The sequence below is a fragment of the Oncorhynchus masou genome, chromosome 25, assembly GCF_036934945.1.
Source record: "Oncorhynchus masou masou isolate Uvic2021 chromosome 25, UVic_Omas_1.1, whole genome shotgun sequence".
Taxonomy (NCBI): Eukaryota; Metazoa; Chordata; class Actinopteri; order Salmoniformes; family Salmonidae; genus Oncorhynchus; species Oncorhynchus masou.
Genome location: NC_088236.1, coordinates 45,513,251 through 45,540,462, shown reverse-complemented (window position 1 = coordinate 45,540,462; position 27,212 = coordinate 45,513,251). Strand labels below are relative to the sequence as shown.

General features: G+C 48.2%; 1 protein-coding gene across 7 annotated transcripts in view; it reads right to left on the bottom strand.

Annotated features, from left to right (window-relative positions):
- Positions 1-27,212, bottom strand: part of LOC135514395 (cotranscriptional regulator ARB2A homolog) — a 213,543-nt gene that overhangs the window by 105,869 nt on the left and 80,462 nt on the right. For all 7 annotated transcript variants that reach the window (XM_064937849.1, XM_064937853.1, XM_064937854.1 and 4 more), the window contains exon 8: positions 14,704-14,823. In XM_064937849.1, coding sequence (XP_064793921.1) covers positions 14,704-14,823 — 120 coding nt within the window. The remainder of the gene's footprint in view (positions 1-14,703; positions 14,824-27,212) is intronic.

The following is a 27,212-nucleotide window of genomic DNA, read 5'->3' as shown; positions in this document are numbered from 1 at the left end:
AGAGAGGATAGAGAGAGAGAAAGAGAGGAGGGAAGGAGGGAGGGAGAATGCTAGGCTACTATCCACTCCAACATAGGGATTAACATGGGTAACCAGGATCTTGGGACTGTCCCAGGAGCACTCTTCACAAGACCCGGGAAATTACATTTTCCCCCCAATGTCGCCACTAATGCAAATCCACAAAATACACAACATGAGCAGTATCAGATTAGCAAAAAAACAAAAAAGCACATTATCCAAACAGGTTGTCGCATGGAAGCCTTTAATCTCGGATATTTACTTAGCACAAAGTCGGCATGAATTCAAAGCACACGCATAATTGACACTGTCGGACTGCATGCGCGACCCGAATTAAACAAAAATACAACTGTTTGGCCATAATGACCATTGTTATGTTTAGAGGAAAAAGGGGGAGGCTTGCAAGCCGAAGAACACCATCCCAACCTTGAAGCACGGGGGTGGCAGCATCATGTAGTGGGGGTGCTTTGCTGCAGGAGGGACTGGTGCACTTCACAAAATAGATGGCATCATGAGGGAGGACAATTATGGGGATATATTGAAGCAACATCTCAAGACATCAGTCAGGAAGTTAAAGCTTGGTCGCAAATGGGTCAAATGACCCCAAGCATACTTCGAAAGTTGTGGCAATATGGCTTAAGGACAATAAAGTCAAGGTATTGAAGTGGCCATCACAAAGCCCTGACCTCAATCCTATAGAACATTTGTGGGCATAACTGAAAAAGCGTGTGTGAGCAAGGAGGCCTACAAAACTGACTCAGTTACACCAGCTCTGTCGGGAGGAATGGGATAAAATTCACTCAACTTATTGTGGGAAGCTTGTGGAAGGCTACCCAAAATGTTTGACCCAAGTTAAACAATTGAAAGGCAATGCTAACAAATCCTAATTGAGTAAATCCTAATTGTGTAAACTTCTGACCAACTGGGAATGTGATGAAAGAAATAAAATATTAAATAAATCACTATCCACTATTATTCTGACATTTCACATCCTTAAAATAAAGTGGTGATCCTAACTGACCTAAGACAGGGAATTTTTACTAGGATTAAATGTCAGGTGCTCTTACTGCTGCTCTTTAAATACTTTTTAAAAACTTTTTCTCTTATTCTTATCAATATTTTTGAACTGCATTGTCGGTTAGGGGCTGTTAAGTAAGCATTTCACTGTAAGGTCTACACCTGTTGTACTCGGCGCATGTGACTAATAACATTTGATTTGATAACAGTGCAGAGAGGCATGAGGGAAAATGCTACCTTCTCCTGTCCTAGAGTCTATGCTATTGTCCTATCCAGTCCCAATCCCACTGAAACCCCAAACCCCGACTCGCATGAAAATAAAAAATGAAAACTTTAGATGAAAAAAAAAATTCTCTAATTCATACGTTGCAATATGGCCAAAACATTTCCCCCGCTTCTCCATGCTGTCTCGTATTGCTGCCCATATGTGCGCTTCGGTAGATAATGTGTGCTCAACAAAAAAGGTATGACAGTAGATATTTCAATTTTTAAAACATTGAAAGTTGGTACCTGTGAAGATACCTTGATATTTAAACTATTTGCACCCTTCATCACCCCGTTGTTCATGAACTGATCTGCTATCTGTATAATCATCAACTAAATTTAGCTGAATATGAGATATTCGGTCATTTGTTGACAGAGGTTATCTAGCAAGATCAACAACAACGGTAATTTGGTCTTTTTTCATTTGACTGCCGTCATATACAACGTTTGTATATATGTCCTGAGCACGCTCTGTGTCGAGACTGCTGAAACGCACGGAAATAATTGAGGAACATGATAAAAACATGACATCTTTACATAGTGCCGCAGCCAAGCCGACAAGGTGGGGCTGCGATAATCTTATTTGGGAACCCTGGCTATATTGACAATATCTTTGGTTTTAAATGCTTTAACTGGCCACATATTTCTGGATTTCCCGGGACTCTCAGGATAAATATGAATTATTCCCGGTATTAAAACTTGGTAGATTTCTACATAAAGCCATCCTCCTCCCTGCAGCAATCTTCTCTCATTCAAAGGCATTTAGCTACTCTTTGATGTGACTATAATTAGTCTATACACACTATGAAGTGTTTTAAAATAAATCAAATTGCAATGAAACAGTTGAGCGCTCCAAACTGAGGGGATACATGGTAGCGAGCAGGGGAGGGCAGAGCAGGAGAAATTAATCGCAGATCGTTTGATGTGCTTGATCAGAAACGTGTTTATTAACTGCAAAAGGGAGCTATAATTAACCCGGAGACAGCTTGTTTTCTCTGGGTCTGCTTGTGTGTCAAATGGTTCATCCGCAAGGCTCACATCCCACCATGTCTCCCCCCCCCCCGGCCACTTTCTCCTCAATTAGGTGGTTGAATGGTCTATGGGATGTGTGCTTGTGTGTATATATCCATATTTCCGCGTGTGGGGTGTGCATGTCTCCTCACATTAAAGTGTTTACGTGAATGTTTCAATTACAGTTGTGGGTTGGTTCATTTACAGGATATTGTGGAGAAAGGTCCAGCACCCCAGGCTTATGAACGCAACAATGTCCCAACAGTGGCAATGAAGGAACAAAAACCTGAACGTTGCTCCCTATGAAGCTAGATCCCAGTAGGGAAGAGCAGGGGCTATGGCTGTACTCCCCAGCCCATACATTAACATTTTACCAGATGTTCTTATCCATGGCGACGTACAGGAGCAATTAAGGGATAAGTGCCTTGCTCAAGGCCACATCAACAGATTTCTCAAGTAGTCAGCTCTAGGATTCAAACCAGAAATATTTTATGTACTGGCCCAACGCTCTTAACCGCTACCTGCTTACCTATGACAGTGCAGTGGGGCTGTGTGTGTGTGTGTGTGTGTGTGTGAGTGAGTGAGTGTGTGAGTGTGAGTGTGAGAGTGTGAGAGTGTGAGAGAGAGAGAGAGAGAGAGAGAGAGAGAGTGTGAGTGAGTGAGTGAGTGAGTGAGTGAGTGAGTGAGTGAGTGAGTGAGTGAGTGAGTGAGTGAGTGAGCGAGTGAGTGAGTGAGTGAGCGAGTGAGTGAGTGAGCGAGTGAGTGAGCGAGTGAGTGAGTGAGTGAGAGAGCACCATCCTTGGCACACACAGAGGCGTGGGAGGATGGCTGTCACGGACAAAACACCCCATGAATATTTAGCAAGCAAATTAATATTACAAAATAAAAAAAAGAGTAGGTTTAAAGGAGAAACAATATATATTCCTGGAATTACCGGTGGGACAAGTACCCACACCGCCCACCCCCCACACTACACTTGTCCTCACCTACCCTCCGCTCCCCTCCCCAAAAGCAGAGGAAAGAGATGCTTTAAATAACGTGGGTTCATGGAGAGTCTACCAGTAAATCCAACAGATCAAAGAGCTATGATCACCACCAGGCTCCTGCACCAGCTGTCAGAGAGAGAGAGAGAGCTGTGTGAGCCTAGTGCACTTACCACCTAGCCAAGCTATCTGAGCACTGCAGAAAGAGACAGAAGGAGAGAGAGCCCTGTGAGCCGAGCACCTAGCCTAGCCTAGCTATCTGAGCACTGCAGAGAGACACAGAATTAGAGAGACCCCTGTGAGCCTAGCACCTAGTCTAGCCTAGCTATCGCACTGCAGAGAGAGACAGAAGGAGAGAGAGCCCTGTGACCCTAGCACCTAGCCTAGCCTAGCTATCTGAGCACTGCAGAGAGAAAGAAGGAGAGAGAGCTCTGTGACCCTAGCACCTAGCCTAGCTATCTGAGCACTGCAGAGAGAGAGCCCTGTGAATCTAGCACCTAGCCTAGCCTAGCTATCTGAGCACTGCAGAGAGAGACAGAAGGAGAGAGAGCCCTGTGAGCCTAGCACCTAGCCTAGCCTAGCTATCTGAGCACTGCAGAGAGAGACAGAAGGAGAGAGAGCCCTGTGACCATAGCACCTAGCCTAGCCTATCTATCTGAGCACTGCAGAGAGAGACAGAAGGAGAGAGAGCCCTGTGAACCTAGCACTTAGCCGAGCTTAGCTATCTGAGCACTGCAGAGAGAAAGAAGGAGAGAGAGCCCTATGAGTCTAGCACCAAGCACATCCTAGCTATCAGAGCACTGCAGAAAGAGACAGAGGGAGAGAGAGCCCTGCGAGCCTAGCTATCTGAGCACTACAGAGAGAGACAGAAGGAGAGAGCCCTGTGAGCCTAGCACCTAGCCTAGCTATCTGAGCACTGCAGAGAGAGAAGGAGAGAGAGCCCTGAGAGTCTAGCACATAGCCTAGCTATCTGAGCACTACAGAGAGAGACAGAAGGAGAAAGCCCTGTGAGCCTAGCACCTAGCCTAGCCTAGCTATCAGAGCACTACAGAGAGAGAAGGAGAGAGAGCCCTGAGAGTCTAGCACATAGCCTAGCTATCTGAGGACTACAGAGAGAGACAGAAGGAGAAAGCCCTGTGAGCCTAGCACCTAGCCTAGCCTAGCTATCTGAGCACTGCAGAGAGAGACAGAAGCAGAGAGAGCCCTGTGAGCCTAGCACCTAGCCTAGATATTAGAGCATTGCAGAGAGAGAGTCCTGTGAATCTAGCACCAAGCCTAGCCTAGCTATCTGAGCACTACAGAGAGAGACAGAAGGAGAAAGCCCTGTGAGCCTAGCAACTAGCCTAGCCTAGCTATCTGAGCACTGCAGAGAGAGACAGAAGCAGAGAGAGCCCTGTGAGCCTAGCACCTAGCCTAGATATTAGAGCATTGCAGAGAGAGAGTCCTGTGAATCTAGCACCTAGCCTAGCCTAGCTATCTGAGCACTGCAGAGAGAAAGAAAGAGAGAGAGAGCTCTGTGACCCGAGCACCTAGCCTAGCTATCTGAGCACTGCAGAGAGAGAGCCCTGTGAGCCAAGCACCTAGCCTAGGTATCAGTGCATTGCAGAGAGGGACAGAAGGAGAGAGAGCCCTGTGAATCTAGCACCTAGCCTAGCCTAGCTATCTGAGCACTGCAGAGAGAGACAGAATGAGAGAGCCCTGTGAATCTAGCACCTAGCCTAGCCTAGCTATCTGAGCACTGCAAAGAGAAAGAAGGAGAGAGAGCTCTGTCACCCGAACACCTCGCCTAGCTATCTGAGCACTGCAGAGAGAGAGCCCTGTGAGCCTAGCACCTAGCCTAGGTATCGATGCATTGAAGAGAGGGACAGAAGGAGAGAGCCCTGTGAATCTAGCACCTAGCCTAGCCTAGCTATCTGAGCACTGCAGAGAGAGATTGAAGGAGAGAGCCCTGTGAATCTAGCACCTAGCCGCGCCTAGCTATCTGAGCACTGCAGAGAGAGACAGAAGGAGAGAGAGCCCTGCGAGCCAAGCACATAGCCTAGCTATCTGAGCACTGCAGAGAAACAGAAGGAGAGAGAGCCCTGTAAGCCTAGCACTTAGCCTAGCTTAGCTATCTGAGCAATGCAGAGCGAAAGAAGGAGAGAGAGCCCTGTGAGCCTAGCAACTTGCCTAGCTGTCTGAGCACTGCAGAGATAGACAGAAGGAGAGACAGACCTGTGAGCCTAGCACCTAGCTATCCGAGCACTGCAGAGAGAGACAGAACGAGAGAGAGCCCTGTGAGCCTAGCAACTTGCCTAGCTATCAGAGCACTGCAGAGAGAGAGACAGAACATAGCCTAGCATAGCTATCTGAGCACTTCAGAGAGAGGCAGGAGAGAGAGCTCTGAGCCAAGCACCTAGCCTCAATATCAGAGCACTGCAGAGAGGGACAGAAGGAGAGAGAGCCCTGTGATGCAAGCAGCTAGCCTAGCCTAGCTATCTGAGCACTGCAGAGAGAGACAGAAGGAGAGAGAGCCCTGTGAATCTAGCACCTAGCATAGCTATCTGAGCACTGCAGAGAGAGACAGAAGGAGAGAGAGCTCTGTGACCCGAGCACCTCGCCTAGCTATCTGAGCACTGCAGAGAGAGAGCCCTGTGAGCCTAGCACCTAGCCTAGATATCAGAGCATTGCAGAGAGGGACAGAAGGAGAGCGAGCCCTGTGAATCAAGCACCTAGCCTAGCCTAGCTATCTGAGCACTGCAGAGAGAGACAGAAGGAGAGAGAGCCCTGTGAATCTAGCACCTAGCCTAGCCTAGCTATCTGAGCATTGCAGAGAGAGACAGAAGGAGAGAGAGCTCTGAGTCAAGTACCTAGCCTAGCCTAGCTATCTGAGCACTGCAGAGAGAGAGCCCTGTGAGCCTAGCACCTAGCCTAGATATCAGAGCATTGTAGAGAGGGACAGAAGGAGAGAGAGCCCTGTGAATCTAGCGCCTAGCCTAGCTACCTGAGCACTGCAGAGAGAGAGAAAGAAGGAGAGAGAGCTCTGCGTCAAGCACCTAGCCTAGCCTAGCTATCTGAGCACTGCAGAGAGAGACAGAAGGAGAGAGAGCCCTTGGAATCTAGCACATAGCCTAGCTATCTGAGCACTGCAGAGAGAGAGAAAGAAGGACAGAGAGCTCTGAGTCAAGCACCTAGCCTAGCCTAGCTATGTGAGCACTGCAGAGAGAGACAGAAGGAGAGAGAGCTCTGAGTCAAGCACCTAGCCTAGCCTAGCTATCTGAGCACTGCAGACAGAGACAGAAGGAGAGAGAGCTCTGAGTCAAGCACCTAGCCTAGCTATCTGAGCACTGCAGAGAGAGAGAAAGAAGGACCGAGAGCTCTGAGTCAAGCACCTAGCCTAGCCTAGCTATGTGAGCACTGCAGAGAGAGACAGAAGGAGAGAGAGCTGAGTCAAGCACCTAGCCTAGCCTAGCTATCTGAGCACTGCAGACAGAGACAGAAGGAGAGAGAGCTCTGAGTCAAGCACCTAGCCTAGCTATCTAAGCACTGCAGAGAGAGAAAGAAGGAGAGCGAGCCCTGTGAATCAAGCACCTAGCCTAGCCTAGCTATCTGAGCACTGCAGAGAGAGACAGAAGGAGAGAGAGCCCTGTGAATCTAGCACCTAGCCTAGCCTAGCTATCTGAGCACTGCAGAGAGAGACAGAAGGAGAGAGAGCTCTGAGTCAAGTACCTAGCCTAGCCTAGCTATCTGAGCACTGCAGAGAGAGACAGAAGGAGAGAGAGCTCTGTGACCCGAGCACCTCGCCTAGCTATCTGAGCACTGCAGAGAGAGAGCCCTGTGAGCCTAGCACCTAGCCTAGATATCAGAGCATTGCAGAGAGGGACAGAAGGAGAGTGAGCCCTGTGAATCAAGCACCTAGCCTAGCCTAGCTATCTGAGCACTGCAGAGAGAGACAGAAGGAGAGAGAGCCCTGTGAATCTAGCACCTAGCCTAGCCTAGCTATCTGAGCACTGCAGAGAGAGACAGAAGGAGAGAGAGCTCTGAGTCAAGTACCTAGCCTAGCCTAGCTATCTGAGCACTGCAGAGAGAGAGCCCTGTGAGCCTAGCACCTAGCCTAGATATCAGAGCATTGTAGAGAGGGACAGAAGGAGAGAGAGCCCTGTGAATCTAGCGCCTAGCCTAGCTACCTGAGCACTGCAGAGAGAGAGAAAGAAGGAGAGAGAGCTCTGCGTCAAGCACCTAGCCTAGCCTAGCTATCTGAGCACTGCAGAGAGAGACAGAAGGAGAGAGAGCCCTTGGAATCTAGCACATAGCCTAGCTATCTGAGCACTGCAGAGAGAGAGAAAGAAGGACAGAGAGCTCTGAGTCAAGCACCTAGCCTAGCCTAGCTATGTGAGCACTGCAGAGAGAGACAGAAGGAGAGAGAGCTCTGAGTCAAGCACCTAGCCTAGCCTAGCTATCTGAGCACTGCAGACAGAGACAGAAGGAGAGAGAGCTCTGAGTCAAGCACCTAGCCTAGCTATCTGAGCACTGCAGAGAGAGAGAAAGAAGGACCGAGAGCTCTGAGTCAAGCACCTAGCCTAGCCTAGCTATGTGAGCACTGCAGAGAGAGACAGAAGGAGAGAGAGCTGAGTCAAGCACCTAGCCTAGCCTAGCTATCTGAGCACTGCAGACAGAGACAGAAGGAGAGAGAGCTCTGAGTCAAGCACCTAGCCTAGCTATCTAAGCACTGCAGAGAGAGAAAGAAGGAGAGAGAGCTCTGAGTCAAGCACCTAGCCTAGCCTAGCAATCTGAGCACTACAGAGAGAGCCCTGTGAGTCTAGCACCTAGCCTAGCCTAGCTATCTGAGCACCGCAGAGAAACAGAAGGAGAGAGAGCCCTGTGAGCCTAGCACTTAGCCTAGCTTAGCTATCTGAGCAATGCAGAGCGAAAGAAGGAGAGAGAGCTCTGAGTCAAGCACCTAGCCTAGCTATCTGAGAACTGCAGAGAGAGACAGAATGAGAGAGAGCCCTGTGAGCCTAGCACATAGCCTAGCTATCTGAGCACTACAGAGAGAGAGCCCTGTGAATCTAGCACCTAGCCTAGCCTAGCTATCTGAGCACTGCAGAGAGAGACAGAAGGAGAGCGAGCCCTGTGAACCTAGCACTTAGCCGAGCTTAGCTATCTGAGCACTGCAGAGAGAGACAGAAGGAGAGAGAGCCCTGTGACCATAGCACCTAGCCTAGCCTATCTATCTGAGCACTGCAGAGAGAGACAGAAGGAGAGAGAGCCCTGTGAACCTAGCACTTAGCCGAGCTTAGCTATCTGAGCACTGCAGAGAGAAAGAAGGAGAGAGAGCCCTATGAGTCTAGCACCAAGCACATCCTAGCTATCAGAGCACTGCAGAAAGAGACAGAAGGAGAGAGCCCTGCGAGCCTAGCTATCTGAGCACTACAGAGAGAGACAGAAGGAGAGAGCCCTGTGAGCCTAGCACCTAGCCTAGCTATCTGAGCACTGCAGAGAGAGAGAGCCCTGTGAATCTAGCACCTCGCCTAGCTATCTGAGAACTGCAGAGAGACAGAATGAGAGAGAGCCCTGTGAGCCTAGCACCTAGCCTAGATATCAGAGCATTGCAGAGAGACAGCCCTGTGAATCTAGCACCTAGCCTAGCCTAGCTATCTGAGCACTGCAGAGAGAGACAGAAGGAGAGAGAGCCCTGTGAGTCTAGCACCTTGCCTAGATATCAGAGCATTGCAGAGAGGGACAGAAGGAGAGAGAGCCCTGTGAATCTAGCACCTAGCCTAGCCTATCTATCTGAGAACTGCAGAGAGAGACAGAATGAGAGAGAGCCCTGTGAGCCTAGCACATAGCCTAGCTATCTGAGCACTACAGAGAGAGCCCTGTGACCCTAGCACCTAGCCTAGCCTAGATATCTGAGCACTGCAGAGAGAAAGAAGGAGAGAGAGCTCTGTGACCCTAGCACCTAGCCTAGCTATCTGAGCACTGCAGAGAGAGAGCCTTGTGAATCTAGCACCTTGCCTAGCTATCTGAGAACTGCAGAGAGAGACAGAAGGAGAGAGAGCCCTGTGAGCCTTGTACCTAGCCCAGCCTAGCTATCAGAGCACTGCTGGGAGAGAGAAGGAGAAGAGAGCAATGTGACCCTAGCACCTAGCCTAGCCCTAGCTATCTGAGCACTGCAGAGAGAAAGAAGGAGAGAGAGCTCTGTGACCCTAGCACCTAGCCTAGCTATCTGAGCACTGCAGAGAGAGAGACTTGTGAATCTAGCACCTTGCCTAGCTATCTGAGAACTGCAGAGAGAGACAGAAGGAGAGAGAGCCCTGTGAGCCTTGAACCTAGCCCAGCCTAGCTATCAGCACTGCTGGGAGAGAGAAGGAGAGAGAGCCTTGTGAATCTAGCACCTTGCCTAGCTATCTGAGAACTGCAGAGAGAGACAGAAGGAGAGAGAGCCATGTGAGCCTTGTACCTAGTCCAGCCTAGCTATCAGAGCACTGCTGGGAGAGAGAAGGAGAAGAGAGCAATGTTACCCTAGCACCTAGCCTAGCCCTAGCTATCTGAGCACTGCAGAGAGAAAGAAGGAGAGAGAGCTCTGTGACCCTAGCACCTAGCCTAGCTATCTGAGCACTGCAGAGAGAGAGCCTTGTGAATCTAGCACCTTGCCTAGCTATCTGAGAACTGAAGAGAGGGACAGAAGGAGAGAGAGCTCTGAGTCTAGCACCTAGCCTAGCTATCTGAGCACTGCAGAGAGAGAGCCTTGTGAATCTAGCACCTTGCCTAGCTATCTGAGAACTGCAGAGAGAGACAGAAGGAGAGAGAGCCCTGTGAGCCTTGTACCTAGCCCAGCCTAGCTATCAGAGCCCTGCTGGGAGAGAGAAGGAGAGAGAGCCCTGTGGCCCTAGCACCTAGCCTAGCTATCTGAGCACTGCAGAGAGAGAGCCTTGTGAATCTAGCACCTTGCCTAGCTATCTGAGAACTGCAGAGAGGGACAGAAGGAGAGAGAGCTCTGAGTCTAGCACCTAGCCTAGCTATCTGAGCACTGCAGAGAGAGACAGAAGGAGAGAGAGCCCTGTGAGCCTAGCACATAGCCTAGCTATCTGAGCACTACAGAGAAAGCCCTGTGAGTCTAGCACCTAGCCTAGCCTAGCTATCTGAGCACTGCAGAGAAACAGAAGGAGAGAGAGCCATGTGAGCCTAGCACTTAGCCTAGCTTAGCTATCTGAGCACTGCAGAGCGAAAGAAGGAGAGAGAGCCCTGTGAGCCTAGCACCTAGCACCTAGCCTAGCTGTCTGAGCACTGCAGAGAGAGACAGAAGGAGAGAAAGCCGTGTGAGCCTAGCACATAGCCTAGCTATCTGAGCACTACAGAGAGAGCCTTGTGAGTCTAGCACCTAGCCTAGCCTAACTATCTGAGCACTGCAGAGAAACAGAAGGAGAGAGAGCCCTGTGACCCTAGCACCTAGCCTAGCCCTAGCTATCTGAGCACTGCAGAGAGAAAGAAGGAGAGAGAGCTCTGTGACCCTAGCACCTAGCCTAGCTATCTGAGCACTGCAGAGAGAGAGCCTTGTGAATCTAGCACCTTGCCTAGCTATCTGAGAACTGCAGAGAGACACAGAAGGAGAGAGAGCCCTGCGAGCCTAGCACATAGCCTAGCTATCTGAGCACTACAGAGAGAGCCCTGTGAGTCTAGCACCTAGCCTAGCCTAGCTATCTGAGCACTGCAGAGAAACAGAAGGAGAGAGAGCCCTGTGAGCCTAGCACTTAGCCTAGCTTAGCTATCTGAGCACTGCAGAGCGAAAGAAACAGAGAGAGCCCTGTGAGTCTAGCACCTTGCCCAGCCTCGCTATCAGAGCACTGCAGAGAGACAGAAGTAGAGAGAGCCCTGTGAGACTAGCACCTTGCCTAGCTGTCTGAGCACTGCAGAGATAGACAGAAGGAGAGAGAGCTCTGAGTCTAGCACCTAGCCTAGCTATCAGAGCACTGCAGAGAGAGACAGAAGGAGACAGACCTGTGAGCCTAGCACCTAGCCTAGCTATCTGAGCACTGCAGAGAGAGACAGAAGGAGAGAGAGCTCTGAGTCTAGCACCTAGCCTAGCCTAGCTATCAGAGCACTGCAGAGAGAGACAGAAGGAGAGAGAGCCCTGTGAGCCTAGCACCTAGCCTAGCTATCTGAGCACTGCAGAGAGAGACAGAAGGAGAGAGAGCCCTGTGAGTCTAGCACCTTGCCGAGCTATCTGTGAACTGCAGAGGAGAGAGAGCCCTGTGGGCCTAGCACTTAGCCTACCTATCTGAGCACTGCAGAGAGAGACAGAAGGAGAGAGAGCTATGAGTCTAGCACCTAGCCTCGCTATCTGAGCACTGCAGAGAGAGAGCCCTGTGAATCTAGCACCTAGCCTAGCTATCTGAGAACTGCAGAGAGACAGAATGAGAGGGAGCCCTGTGAGCCTAGCACCTAGCCTAGATATCAGAGCATTGCAGAGAGAGAGCCCTGTGAATCAAGCACCTAGCCCAGCCCAGCTATCTGAGCACTGCAGAGAGAGAGCCCTGTGAGCCTAGCACCTAGCCTAGCTATCTGAGAACTGCAGAGAGACAGAATGAGAGAGAGCCCTGTGAGTCTAGCACCTTGCCTAGATATCAGAGCATTGCAGAGAGAGAGCCCTGTGAGTCTATCACCTCGCCCAGCCTAGCTATCAGAGCACTGCAGAGAGAGACAGAAGTAGAGAGAGCCCTGTGAGCCTAGCACCTAGCCTAGCTATCTGAGCACTGCAGAGAGAGAGAGCCCTGTGAATCTAGCACCTAGCCTAGCTATCTGAGCACTTCATAGAGAGACAGGAGGAGAGAGAGCCCTGTGAGTCTAGTACCTTGCCTAGATATCAGAGCATTGCAGTCAATCTGCCTAGATATCAGCACCTTGCCTAGATATCAGAGCATTGCAGTCAATCTGGACCCTATTTCTGAAACTATCCGCCGCCATTGTCGGAACCCCTATTACCAGCCTGTTCAACCTCTCTTTCATATCGTCTGAGATCCCCAAGGATTGGAAAGCTGCCACAGTCAACCCCCTCTTCAAAGGGGGAGACACCCTGGACCCAAACTGTTACAGACCTATATCCATCCTGCCCTGCCTATCTAAGGTCTTCGAAAGCCAAGTCAACAAACAGGTCACTGACCATCTCGAATCCCACCGTACCTTCTCCGCTGTGCAATCTGGTTTCCGAGCCGGTCACGGGTGCACCTCAGCCACACTCAAGGTACTAAACGATATCATAACCACCATCGATAAAAGACAGTACAGTGCAGCCGTCTTCATCGACCTTGCCAAGGCTTTCGACTCTGTCAATCACCATATTCTTATCGGCAAACTCAGTAGCCTCGGTTTTTCGGATGACTGCCTTGCCTGGTTCACCAATTACTTTGCAGACAGAGTTCAGTGTGTCAAATCGGAGGGCATGCTGTCCGGTCCTCTGGCAGTCTCTGTGGGGGTGCCACAGGGTTCAATTCTCGGGCCGACTCTTTTCTCTGTATATATCAACGATGTTGCTCTTGCTGCGGGCGATTCCCTGATCCACCTCTACGCAGACGACACCATTCTATATACTTCCGGCCCGTCCTTGGACACTGTGCTATCTAACCTCCAAACGAGCTTCAATGCCATACAACACTCCTTCCGTGGCCTCCAACTGCTCTTAAATGCGAGTAAAACCAAATGCATGCTTTTCAACCGATCGCTGCCTGCACCCGCATGCCCGACTAGCATCACCACCCTGGATGGTTCCGACCTTGAATGAGTCTAGCACCAAGCCTAGCTATCTGAGCACTGCAGAGAGACAAAAGGAGAGAAAGACCTGTGAGCCTAGCACCTAGCCTAGCTGTCTGAGCACTGCAGAGAGAGACAGAATGTGAGACAGACCTGTGAGTCTCGCACCTAGCCTAGCCTAGCTATCTGAGCACTGCAGAGAAACAGAAGGAGAGAGAGACCTGTGAGTCTAGCACCTAGCCTAGCTATCTGAACACTGCAGAGAAACAGAAGGAGAGAGAGCCCTGTGAGCCTAGCACTTAGCCTAGCTTAGCTATCTGAGCACTGCAGAGCGAGAGAAGGAGAGAGAGCCCTGTGAGCCTAGCACTTAGTCTAGCTTAGCTATCTGAGCACCTCAGAGCGAAATAAGGAGAGAGAGCCCTGTGAGTCTAGCACCTAGCCTAGCTGTCTGAGTACTGCAGAGAGAGAGAAGGAGAGACAGGCCAGTGAGTCTAGCATCTAGCCTAGCCTAGCTATCTGAGCACTGCAGAGAGAGACAGAAGGAGAGAGAGCCCTGCGAGCCTAGCACCTAGCCCAGCCTAGCTATCAGAGCACTGCAGAGAGAGACAGAAGTTGAGAGAGCCCCGAGAGCCTAGCACCTAGCCTAGCTATCAGAGCACTGCAGAGAGAGACAGAAGGAGAGCGAGCCCTGTGAGTCTTACAACTAACCAAGCTATCTGAGCACTGCAGAGAGGGACAGAAGGAAAGAGAGCACTGTGAGTCTAGCACCTTGCCTAGCCATCTGAGCACTGCAGAGAGAGACAGAAGGAGAGAGAGCCCTGTGAGCCTAGCACCTAGCCAAGCCTAGCCATCTGAGCACTGCAGAGAGAGACAGAAGGAGAGAGAGCCCTGTGAGCCTAGCACCTAGCCAAGCCTAGCTATCTGAGCACTGCAGTGAGGGACAGAAGGAGAGAGAGCCCTGTTAGCATAGCACCTAGCCAAGCCTAGCTATCTGAGCACTGCAGTGAGGGACAGAAGGAGAGAGAGCCCTGTTAGCCAAGCACCTAGCCAAGCCTAGCTATCTGAGCACTGCAGTGAGGGACAGAAGGAGAGAGAGCCCTGTGAGCCTAGCCTAGCTATCTGAGCACTGCAGAGAGGGACAGAAGGAAAGAGAGCCATGTGAGTCTAGCACCTAGCCCAGCCTAGCTATCTGAGCACTGCAGAGAGAGACAGAAGGAGAGAGAGCCATGTGAGCCGGGTGTTCAGGCTGCCAATAATAAACACTGAGAGACCCAACACTGAGAGGTACATATAAGCACAACACTATAAAAATATAGGCTGGACTTAATTATAGACTCAACACTAGAAAGACACACAGATGCAGAGACCACCCCCCATCTCCCTCATCTTCTACGACTTGCAGTTTTGCATGCTCCACAGCGTGGTTTAATAGAAACCTTGTTTTTTTTCTAGTTCTCTCTCCATTTTCTCCCTACGTCTTGTTGTGCGGAGGAGAGGAAGTGGATTGCGCCCTAGGACAGGGATGAACTGGCTTGTTTATAGAAGCAGCACTTTCTCAAAGAAACTAAACGTTATTTATTTTTAATCATCCCACCGCATTTCACACGCTACCACACTGGCTGACTGTCCCAGAGGTAGTATGCTGGGGGGGGGGGGCAGAGGAAAGAAAGCAACCACTCACCAGCTCCACCAACGACAGGCCTCCGTAGCTGTGCGCCACGACAAAGACGTTCCTGGCGGCGGCTTTGGACACAAAGTGGTCCCACACGTGGAGCACGTGTTCCTCGGGGGAGCCGTTTTCCTGGAACACAAGGACAGAACTTCACGTCACACCCCCAAAAACAAGAAGAAAAGACACACAAAAAAAAAACACATCGGAGAGAGTTAAAACGGCGTCAGCGAGAGAGATTGTGAAGAAGGGTTGAGAAAGAGAGTGCCAGTGTGTCATCGACAGTGAAAGGAAGCGGGAGAAAGATCCGAGTTAAAAAAGTGAACTAACTCTGAGAGACGTAAAAAGAGAAAAAGGTGAGAGTGAAACTCGGGGAGAGAAAGTTTTGTCACAGTTCGCATGTAGGCCTCCAGAAATCAAAATGAAAAAGCACTGCTGATGGCAGAGGGTGTGTTTTATAAACGCTGACTGCTCGCTGGATCAATAAGTCTTGCATATTGCAAATGCCCTAAATGTAAAACTCGATAGGTCGCGTGACGTAACGTTTAAATCTTAATTTGTGCCTGGATCGATGGAGCATCTATACGGCAATAAAGGAGTAATGGGCAAACACAGGGGAAGGTCAGGGGAGAGAACAACAGAAAGGACGCACACACACCTACACCCACACACAGTACACACCATGGATTTGTCTGACCATAAAGTACACCCACGTGGGTTGTATTTTAATGGAGCATCACTAAGTGCAATTGTTTGTGCCATTCTCCATCCACCCTCAGCAGGCTAGATAATCGATTCCCAAATAAATACCCTTGCTGTCAATTGGTGAAGCCACTCCAAAGCCATTTCAAAGCAAAAACAGTCTGGTTAAGCTGCCTGCATGGTGTTTACTCACAGGGGTAAAAAGTAACAAAGCTTCATGCCCACTTAGACTAAATGTCTGGGGAGATTGTTGGATGCTATGCTGTGACTGAGAGATCTCGTGGTTTATCCAAGGCAATGGCTGTTTCATAGATATCAGGGAAAGATGCTGTGTTATTTCACTGATGACACAGCTTACACCCACTCACACCCAAGCTTTGAATATTAAAAACAGACAAAAGTACACTTTTCAATCTAGTTGTTGTTAGGCTGTTGTTATTTTGCTGGGCGACTGTGTGTGCACGTAAGTGTGTGTGCGCGTGTGTGTGGAGGTACAGTAAATGAACCCATCAGCTTGTTTATGTTTGCTGGCATAATGAGATGGGGAGGGAGGGCGGCTGGGTTCAGAGACAGACTCTACGGAGGGTGATGCAACAGCGGGTAATGCTGCGCCCTGCCCCGCCCTGATCAACTGCGGGTGGAAGGGGTGGGGTGGGGTGGGGGGGGGGCAGAGTTGGCTGCCTGAAGGCCTGTGACATCAAAGTCCTTTGAAGCCCTCCTCTCCTTCTCTGTGTCACCCTTCATCTACAGGGCTCTGTTTCATAATCACTTCCTCCCACCCTCCAACTTCACCACCTGTTCTCCCTCTCTTCACCTGACCCTCCCTACGGAGGCTTGTTGGCTGGTCGCGTGGACTTACACACATACCTTCTGAATATCCCTCGTGTCTAAACCATGTGTTATTGGTCTTAATATCCCGTGTCAATAGCAGAGTCGGAGAATGGAGCAAAACAGATAGACAAAAGCACCAGGGTCTTTAAATGGTTAGGTGCTGTGCTGCGTATGAAGGAGTGCTCTGGGAGGTCCAGTTTCCGCCTGCTTCACATTCTATTTGGCTTGTTTGGAGCTCGAGCAGCGGCACGGCAGCGCTGTGACCGCAGCGGCGTGGTCGTCGTGGCAACCAGGTAGCGTCTCCCCTTATCGCCCGAGCGCAGAGCCCCGACACCTGGCCCCATCGCGCCACACGGCTCCACACGCCCACCCACCTCCCCTGATTGACTATCTGGCCCGATAGCACGTTGCATTATCTAAACACTCATTTGCATATTGATGTAATTATTTTCCGGGGTTAATTAGCTCCTGCGAAGCGGGCCGCCCTCAGAGACTCGCTTCCTGTCACACGCCTGCCCGTTTAGTTTATATTTTTTATTTCACTTATTTTCCATTTCCCCCCAGGTCGTCCGACGTGTGTGTGCCAGGTCGTACAGATTCCCCACTGATCACCTGTTGCCAGCATCTTCAAGTGATGACTGTCACTGGCGTTTTGGAGTGTGCATGCGTGTGCGGATTGATTGTGGCACTGTTGACGGTAGCCAACAGTACATAGAGTCCCTCTAGAATGTACAATATGAGGACCCTCTCAAGCTTCCAGTGAGCTGTCCAACTGTTACCATACCAATTAAACACTCCAGGACTGAAGAACTATAAACACACTATGGATTTGGGGCGGTAGGTAGCCTAGTGGTTAGAGCGTTGGGCCAGTAACCGAAAGGTTGGCTAGATCGACTCCCCGAGGTAAAAAGTTGTAAAAAATGTAATTCTGCACCTGAACAAGGTAGTTAACCTTTTGTTCCTAGGCCGTCATTGTAAATAATTTGTTCTTAACTGACTTGCCTAGTTAAATAAAGGTAAAAAAATATATAAAAAAATAAGAGTGAGTCTCTTGTAAGCAAATTATATCATACTTTTATAATTTAGCTAGCCTCTTCACATTTACAGTTTTTTGCCATTAGAGTTTTAGCTAGCAATGGCTAATCCTGATATGAATTGAATTGAATTTCAATTGAAAAGCCAACTGTGTACCGACTTCTAATTCCACTATAGTTCATCATAGTCAGTTTAATGCAAAATATGTCCATCTTATTTTCTTGAATAATACAGGTAAATGTGAAGGGCCTTACGATGAATTTACACAATGTAACAGAACATAGAACAAAAAACAATAACCTACATTTAAACATCAGGTAGGTTTGTCCGTATTAACATCGCAAATTAATGTCTCCTTTGTGCACAAAGCAAAAGGTAAACAACTAACAGAGCAGTGTTGATTTCAGAATGAAGTATTTTCGTCAGTTTAGTAGCCCTGGGCTCATCCTAGTGCAGAGAAGGGATGCGAGGGTTCAGGGAGGTGCTATGCCTGGGAATAGCCAAGGAGTTATGTCCTTCTTCCTGTACAAATTCCTATCAATATACAGTTTGACAACAATGAGTCTTACCCTACAGCCCTTCTGTCAGTGCTCCTTGAAGACGGGAAACAGCTTTTGCCATCGCGCAAAGCTCTCTAGAGGGTACCGTTTGTTCATCCCAAACGGCTTCCCAGCCAGATGCCGTCCGTGGCTCAGAACCAGCTCCTTCTGCTTCTAATGTTCGAACCTGGCCACGATTGGACGGGGGCCAGTGGGTCGTCCTCCCTAGCTCCCTCCTGACATTGGCTTGGATCTCACCCGGTGGACCAGATGGAAAGAGATGCTCTGCACCGTGTCGTTGTCCAGTTGTAGTTCATTAACCAGGAATGTTTTCAGTGTGTCCTCCACATTTTCTTCTGGCTTTTCAGCTATTCCACTCAAGATAAGATTGTCTCTCGCCAATCGAGTAGTTAGGTGCAGGATTTTCTCCTTCATTTGGAAGTTTTCAGTAGTGATGACTTCCACAATTGTTTGTACACCTTTCACAGTTTTCTTCAATACATCAGAGTCCTGTTGTGTATTTCCTCCAATAAAATGTTTGTGAAATACACAGGTTTTTTCCCCCAACTCTTTCAGATCTTCTATGAGGTTTTCCAGCCTGTCCAACAACACAAGCTTGTTTAGTTTTGCGTCAACAGAAGCAAGTCGTTCTTGGTTAGGTGACGTAGTTCTCGGTTAGCGACGTCAAGTGACCATATAGGTCGCTGAGCCATTTTCCCTCAATTCTTCTCTGGATTCCAACTTGAGTTCAAACGCCTGTATCGTGGACAGGCATGTGTGGTATCCAGTGTTGCTTTGAGTTAGAGGCATGTTTGTTGTTTGTGTTACAAACTAATGGTGTGGCTACTATTGATATTAAGCATCTAGTTTAGAAGTAAAAAAATGTTACATGTTACAAACCTACCAGACCACTTCACAGCCGAGCTTGCTTCGCCAGGCATGCTCAAAGCATGAGCAGCTGAACTTATTTAGGCTTGAACTTATTTAGGTGTGTCATAACAAAAGGGTTGAATACGTATTAGCCCAGGACATTTTAGCTTTTCATCTTTTTAGAACTTGTCAATATTTCTAAAAACATAATTCCACTTTGACATTATGTGCTATTGTGTGTAGATCCGTGACACAAAATCTGAATTCAATACATTTGGAATTCGGGCTGTAACACAACAAAATGTGGGGAACAATCAAGGGGTGTGAGTACTTTCTGAAGGCACTGTACACTTATCTATTATCCATAATCACCTGCTTACTGCCCCTCACTGCGTGCTACCTCCCTGAGTGTTATCTCACAAACATTTCACTGTCATACAGTACAGTGTGTGGAGCTCTCGGCGGTGTGTGCGTTTGTATTAATTAGCTGGATACCGTGCGAGCTGTCTGTTTCCAGATTGGTTAGGGTAGGACTACGTTTGAGTGACACTAAACACAAGGCAAACTGTGTGTCTGGGTTTTCAAGACTAGTGTTCCTCACTGATTACTGCCACCAGCACAGAGCAGAGAGAGAGAGGAGCTGTCAACCTGCCCAGCTAGCTAGCGCTGAGACAATCACTCAACACCACATCTCTCTGCCTCTCCTCCTCTCTTCCGCTATCCACTTCATCACTCATTTTACCCCTTTCTACTTCCCTTTTTACCACTCCAGAGCCATGCGAGGGGAAATTGAGATACAGGTCCACTCCAGCTGAACAGATCAGGTGTTTTGAAAGGCTTTGGTGCATGGTGCAAAAGGAGACATGATCAACACAGGGCAATGAGTGAATTCAAATCAAAGACAGATGCATATATGCATGCACATAGGCCGTTTGGGATGAACAAACGGTACCCTCTAGAGAGCTTTGCGCGATGGCAAAAGCTGTTTCCCGTCTTCAAGGAGCACTGACAGAAGGGCTGTAGGGTAAGACTCATTGTTGTCAAACTGTATATTGATAGGAATTTGTACAGGAAGAAGGACATAACTCCTTGGCTATTCCCAGGCATAGCACCTCCCTGAACCCTCGCATCCCTTCTCTGCACTAGGATGAGCCCAGGGCTACTAAACTGACGAAAATACTTCATTCTGAAATCAACACTGCTCTGTTAGTTGTTTACCTTTTGCTTTGTGCACAAAGGAGACATTAAAATGCGATGTTAATACGGACAAACCTACCCGCTGCACATAGCAGTCGATGTTTAAATGTAGGTTATTGTTTTTTTGTTCTATGTTCTGTTACATTGTGTAAATTCATCGTAAGGCCCTTCACATTTACTTGTATTATTCAAGAAAATAAGATGGACATTATTTTGCATTAAACTGACTATGATGAACTATAGTGGAATTAGAAGTCGGTACACGAAGTTGGCTTTTCAATTGAACTTCACAAATATTAGATGAGTATATCAGGATTAGCCATTGCTAGCTAAAACTGTAAACGTAAAGAGGCTAAATGGTAAAAGTATGATATAATTTGCTTACAAGAGACTGTTTCTGAGTGGCGCAGTACAGTTGTTACTTAAATTGGCTTGAAAATCTAAGGCAAGAATTGAAAATGGCTGTCTAGCAATGATCAACAACCAACTTGACAGAGCTTGAAACATTTTTTTAAGAATAATGGGCAAATATTGTACATTCCAGGTGTGCAAAGCTCTTAGAGACTTACCCAGAAAGACTCACTGCTGTAATCGCTGCAAAAGGTGAGTGTAACTTGTATTGACTTAGGGGTGTGAATACTTATCTAATGAAGATATATTATTCACCATCAAAAATAAATGATAATAATTATTCCACTTTGTGTAGATCATTGACAAAAATCTACAATTCAAGCAATTTTAATCCCACTTTGTAACACAACAAAATGTGGAAAAAGTCAAGGGGTGTGAATACTTTCTGAAGGCACTGTACGCTTGCACACAAGCACGAGAGTGCACGCACGCACGCACACACACACTAAAGTGTCTATTGACCAACGCCCTCGACAGGTCAGAATTGGACTTTGCCCAGCTTGCTAGTTTTGCTCTGTGTTGTGAGAAAGTGTATCGGCACTACAGAGGCTAACAGTGCTTTCCATTCTCCACCCATCCTACCCCTCCTACCACTGAGGCCCACACACTCCCACAGTCCTCCAGAAACTTCCTGTGTGTTTTCTTTACCTAGTTCCTGCTCTCTGTTTACAGGACAGTAATGAGAGGCAGCGAGAGGAGAGCACCCTGCTACGGCCACAATAACAGCACCAACGCCAAGACAAACGGCCCAGCCCATCAACACAGGAAACAATGAATCTAACAGCATCAACACACTTCGACAAACAACCACTACAGACTTCCCCTACCCCCCATCTCTCCCTCCCTCTCTCCCTTTGCCGGAGTCCCTCCTGATGAACAGAGTGAAAGCTAAAGACCTCAGGGAAGCTTGGAAGAGGACTCTACAGAGACTAATCCAAAATGGCTCCCTATGGGCCCTGGTCAAAAGTAGTGCACTGCATAAGGAATAGGGTGCCATTTGAGCTTTCTAGTAGTCAGAAGAAGAGAGCCATAGCAACCAACCGTGCTCACGCCTGTGGAAGCCGCACAGCCAAGGCAGGGAAAATACTATTCCACTCTATTTTTCCTAGTGGTGCCGTCGTTGTTGACCAGTAGAATATGTAGCCTGCATGGTGATATGTTAGCACGTACATCCAACAGCAGGATCAGCTAACTTGCCCGCTCTAGCTAGATAGCTGGCTAACACAATCAGTTCACAGTCACGTTTAAAATGAAATATTTTTTTTGCACGTCAATAATGTTTGTTAATTCCGTTGCTATGGTCACCAGTCGGCTGTCACATAGACTGTGGGCTGTCACCACAGATAGAACACTGAGCCAGTTGTTTCAAGGGGGGGAATAAATGAGGCATCCGGTGAGCATTTCCACTCAACACTAAATATGGTGATGAGGTGAAGCCCAGTGGCCGGCAGTGGTAGAAGATGAATTTTGGCCGACATTCTGCAAATTAAATTAAATATTTTTGATCTCAATACAGTTTTCTGTTCCCAAAGCTAAAATCTGTTACGAACAGAGAGGACTAAGCTTTCTAGACACTCCCCTTTGCCAAAGTTTCAAAAGACGGTGTTGTTTAGAAGGAGTGCAAAGTTGATTTGATTTATTGCCCACTTCACAGAGTAGGCGTTCCCTAACGGAAATATCCAAATACATGCTAGAGCACGCCAATAGGATCTCGATCGTGCTTGGTTCTGCCATCCTCCTTCCTTGTTCTGCCCACTATGATTCATTTGCTCCCATTGGAAACGACAGGCTGTTGTCAATCTTGGGTTAGTTCTAAAAAATTATGAGCGATATTCCGCTGTCTGTCTGAAAAGCACTTGAGAGTGATAGATAAAGAGAGTGAGAGGGATGTTGGGGGGTAAGAGAGACAGAAGTTAGGTCAGTGATTTCCAAATGCCAAGCCACAGGTCATGTACACCTCTCTCTCTCATTCAATCTCTCTCATTCAATCTCTCTCTGTGTGTGTGTGTGTGTGTGTGTGCGTGCGTGCGTGCGTGCGCGCGCATGTGTGTGTAAACACACCTGAAGCCCGCTCATTTGAATATTTAACATGTCCCTTACAGCGGGTAAGTGAATCATTTTCATTTGGGCTAATTATTAAATATTAAACAAGCGGCGGGCGCAGGTCATTACACAGCTTGGTATTAACATCGCCGCTATTAGGATGTGGACCTTCACTCAAACTCCCCGTTTGCAATTGAATTCCAATCAACGTCTTGGACAAGGACTCGTCAGGTGTTCTCTCGAGCGCTCTTCCCCTTCAGACGCTTTCCTTCCAGACAAAGTTTGGCTTGGGAATCGTACAAAGACACAACGGTCTGCCGGCTGAGGAGACGATATGGAGAAAATTCGTGGCAGAGATGGGGGGGGGTTACTGGAACATTGTGGGTAATTAGCTGGTAGTGCCTATGGAAAGTCAAGTTGCCAGAGAGAGAGAAAGAGAAAAGAAAAAAAAAAGAAGGGATAATGTGTGTTAGACTGAGTGAGAGACAGAGATGCACGGACAGTGTGTGTGCGTGTGTGTGTGTGTGTGTGCACGTGCTCAAATACCCAAAAGATGATCGCATTGAGACTCTATAGCACTGTGACCTTGCTGGAGTCAAGCTAATCAGACAATATTTGCCAGGGCATTGTTTCAAATCGATAACTCATTAACAAAGTACAAAGGAAGTTTCTTGGTTTGTCTGAAATTCTTAAGAAGAGAAAAAAACTGCTCTTGGCTGCACATGGGTGCAAAGGTCATCTCAGTGACATGTCTGCTGTAGCCTCTCGCTGGGAACAGGGTTTGTCAGACGAAATTACTTCAAGCCATTAATTGACATCAGGTAAAGGAGTGCGGGCAGGCAGACATGCCAGCGTTTGTTCGAGCTTGACCAGAGGCTGCAGTTCGGATATGGTGGAGGGTGAGGGACGAGGGGAAGAGAGGGGAGAGTGATGGATGTGTTTGATGGTTGACCTGACTGGAAGATTGGGAGCAGTGATCTAAGAGGTGCTACAGTACATGGCTTTCTCCCATGTACACACACACACACACGCTCTGCTGCAGGTGAATTGCCACAGATCCTGGTCATTGACCTTTACGATGGCCAAGTGCGCAGAGTTGAGAGGCTAATGACGTTGCTCCCAGAGCCCCTCCCTGTCCTAGGATATGCTGAGCATTACATCCTGGCTCGAGCAGGGGTCAAAGGTCAAATAAGGCACAACAGCATAATTGCCCCGGTGCAAAGTGAGAGTCGGTGGGGGTGAAGGTCACACGGAGCGTGGCTTCGCGGCGCTAGCCTTTGGAACCAAGCTGGAATACATATCCGCCCGTGTTTGAGTGTTTGTGTGTGAAACACACAAGTGAGAGTGGGTAAGTGTGTCGGAATCCTCAGGGCATGATGTAGCAGGCAGGCACTGGGAAACCGTACATCTCCTAAACAAGGCCCTGGACACGAATCCCACTGCCTCTGGAGGACAAGAGAAACACCAAGAAACCATGGAGAAACCAGGCCTAAATAATGGATGGTGCTCACTCTTACACACGCATTGTGCACCCCCCCCCCATGGCACACATTCACCATCTGGAACAAAAACCAACCCCACAACGCAATTCCCAACGTAGCAGGTTCTGTTTCCTTCAGTGACCTTCAGTGAAACCGTTGAGAAAACCCATCTAAAAGTGATTCTACACTCAATGCTTTCTGCAGCAACGTAAATACAAGGAACCATCCGCTTTTTCTAGCCAAGCGATGCAGTACACAAAAACAGTGTGTTATGTATGGTGTGCACAGTCCAGTAGCCCTCACGGAATTTGACAGATGTGTGTAAGTACATAACTGTATAAAAACAGAAAAGACAAAATGTGAAAACATTGCCGAAATGGAGTGCCATTGTTGCTGGAGAGTTATTGTCCCAGCGAACGCTTAAAAGAGAAATGGGGGGTGGGGGTGGACTCAAATGTTTGACTCAAAAGCTTTCACTTCGCAATCATAAGGATCTTACACTTCAAGAGATGGCACTCGAGAGATGAATAAAGGATGGGGGAAAGAAAAGAAACACATGAGGGCCTCTCCCTCTCTTTCCATCTCTCTCTATGAACGTTTAAAAAAAAATGCAACAATACGAGACGCGAGAAAAAGCGAGACGACGGAGAAGGGGGGGAAAAGGGGGGGGAAAAAGTATTCCAGTCATTTACAAGAATAAGTGGCGCTTAAAGAAAGGCTCCACTCTGTTTTTTTGTCCCCTTGCTCTTTTTCCAGAAGCTGCTGGCCTAATCCGAGCCAGTCAGCCTTGAGTGAAATCTTTGGAAGCTTCTTAAGCCATGAATGTGGGTTTTGTTCCTGCTATTCCTCCGCTTGGCTGACAGAAAATAGGTAACTGGATTAGTGCTAAAATTCAGAGTAAAGTGAACTCCCAAACTTCTATATGGCAAAGTGCTAGGAGCAACCCCCTTTCCTCGTCTCCCGCCATCCCTCCCCCATCCTCTCCCTTTCTCTCTGTCATTCGGCCGACATCACTAAACATGGGCCAATGGACTGTGATCTCTAAGAGAGGAGAGATTAGCCAAGGTTGAGAGGTTACACACTATGAACCAGGGGCTAAAAAGTAAGAATCCTAAAAGCAGTTAAGGGCTTATTAATGTGTGTAAGGAAGCGTATTAATCAACTCAACTCTATCTGGGGGCTGGCTGTGTGTGTGCATATGTGTGTGTGTGTGTAGGACCCCACTGTGTGTGTGTGTGTGTGTGTGTGTGTGTGTGTGTGTGTGTGTGTGTGTGTGTGTGTGTGTGTGTGTGTGTGTGTGTGTGTGTGTGTGGCACCCCACTGTGTATGCGTGTGTGTGTATGTATGGGACTGTGTGGCTTTGCGCAGGTGGTCCCGCTACACAGTGGGGGTTAGAAGAGGGGCAGAGGGGGTATCCCAATGCCAATAGAATAGATGAAAAACCCCTGCTAAAGAGGCTTGATTTGATCCCCCACCCAGCCTGACTAAGAGGGGTGAAGAAGAAAAACACTGAATCATCACAGCCCTACGCACACACAGAGAGAGAGAGAGAGAGAGAGAGAGAGAGAGAGAGAGAGAGAGAGAGAGAGAGAGAGAGAGAGGGAGGGAGAGGGAGAGGGAGAGGGAGAGGGAGAGGGAGAGGGAGAGGGAGAGAGAGAGAGAGAGTAAAGTTTAGTTCCTGGGGATCTCCTGAACACTACCCGCTAGAGAAGGCTGCCGGGTGTCTCCTTTAGCATCAGATGCACATCAACACGAAGGGTGCACGAACAGAAGCGCCAACACTTGATAAAGAGTGCAGAAACTATAGTCAAAGGACTCGTTGCATGAAGACATCGGTAGAAGTGTACAAAAATGAACAAGAGTTGTTTGTATAGATTGAGTCAAGGATATGTTTTGTTGAACTCCACAAAGTCCTAGAAAAAAGGCCTTTAGCCAATTATCGTATTGCTGACAATAAAAAACATTACAGCGTAATCCATTTGATTTGTAGACGTGATTAGTAATAGAGTAAGTAATTAACAAAGTCCAGTTACAGCTTCTTTTGACAAAGTAGAAATTAAAAAGACAATAATAACAATATTAACCAGCCAGGTGCCCCGCTGAAATTATTTGCTGCATTCCTAAACAAAAGCACCAACGCATGAACAATTGTATAAAGAAATATTGGTGGAGATATATTCTTGATAAGATAATAAAAAACTGTCATTGTATCGGACACTGTGTTGTGTCCTTATACCCATGCCTAGCATGAATCAATCTAGTCTTCTCTTTATGCTTCGGGTCCACAGTCAGCACACAGCTTCGGGACTTTCTGTGAGCAAGCCCCCCCACAAACAAATCGGTTGCACTTTCATGGGCCTTGTTTCGTGTGCACCTGCCAACTTGACATTGTGTCTTCTCCCCCCCCCCAGGACCTGCTGCCTTGGTGGCCTGCTTAGCGGCTGTAGCTTATTTGTTGGCGGTTCTCACGAAGGCGGTTCTCACGTATACTGCAGAGATATACACCTTGGTGCGATTGCAGTCTGTCACCGTCTCCGGTGTCTTCTTCTGGTCACTGGAACATTGGGATGCATGGTACTCGGGGTGCAAACACTCACATTTCTTTTACATCTGTACACCGTGAGTGTTGCTTTACCACTCTCCATCACTGATGTGGAGGATAGCTCCACCGGTATGTTGTTTTGCGCAGAGAGGGGGGGGGCAGCTCCCGCTTGAGCAAGCACTTGATTTTTCGACATCGGCAGCTAACCAAAACTGAAAAACTGTATTTTTCATTTTCTTTTTCCACATGTCTGATATGCTGCAACATCTGCATGTCTCATAAACAAAAGAAACTGTTGAGTGCACAAGCAATTTGTCCGTACGCATGAGGTGTAGGGCCTTCTCTTATATTCTGGGAAGGCCACCTTCGAGTTGCGCTCTCATCTCTCCTTTCTACCCAAACCGTGCCATCCCTCCCAGACTCCTGTTTCACCGCCTCAGTTGGCTCTGTTCTGGTTTTTCTTCGGCGAGGCTCAGGCATCGGAGGCTCAAAGTTAACATCATAATCAGATGAGGACTCTTCATCGGCATCGTCGATCTCAAAGCTCAACATCCGATCCTCTGCCCGACTCCCAACTCATCTAAATTCTGCAGCATTTTCAATGCTGCCAGTGCGTCCATTCGATTGGTTCGGCTTGCCATTGTGAACGTTGTATGCGGTACTCAGTGTCTGACTTGACTCTCAGAGGGGAGATAACATACAATCCCCAGGCTTTCATAATAAAAATAATTAGACCGTCCACACGTCTTCATCATCAGTCCACTATTGTTCCAAATTCAATCGTCCTCTTCACCTTCATCACTCAGATCAATAAAATTCAATCACCCTCTTCACCCTCCTCCTCATCACCATTCAGTTCACTGAAGTCAC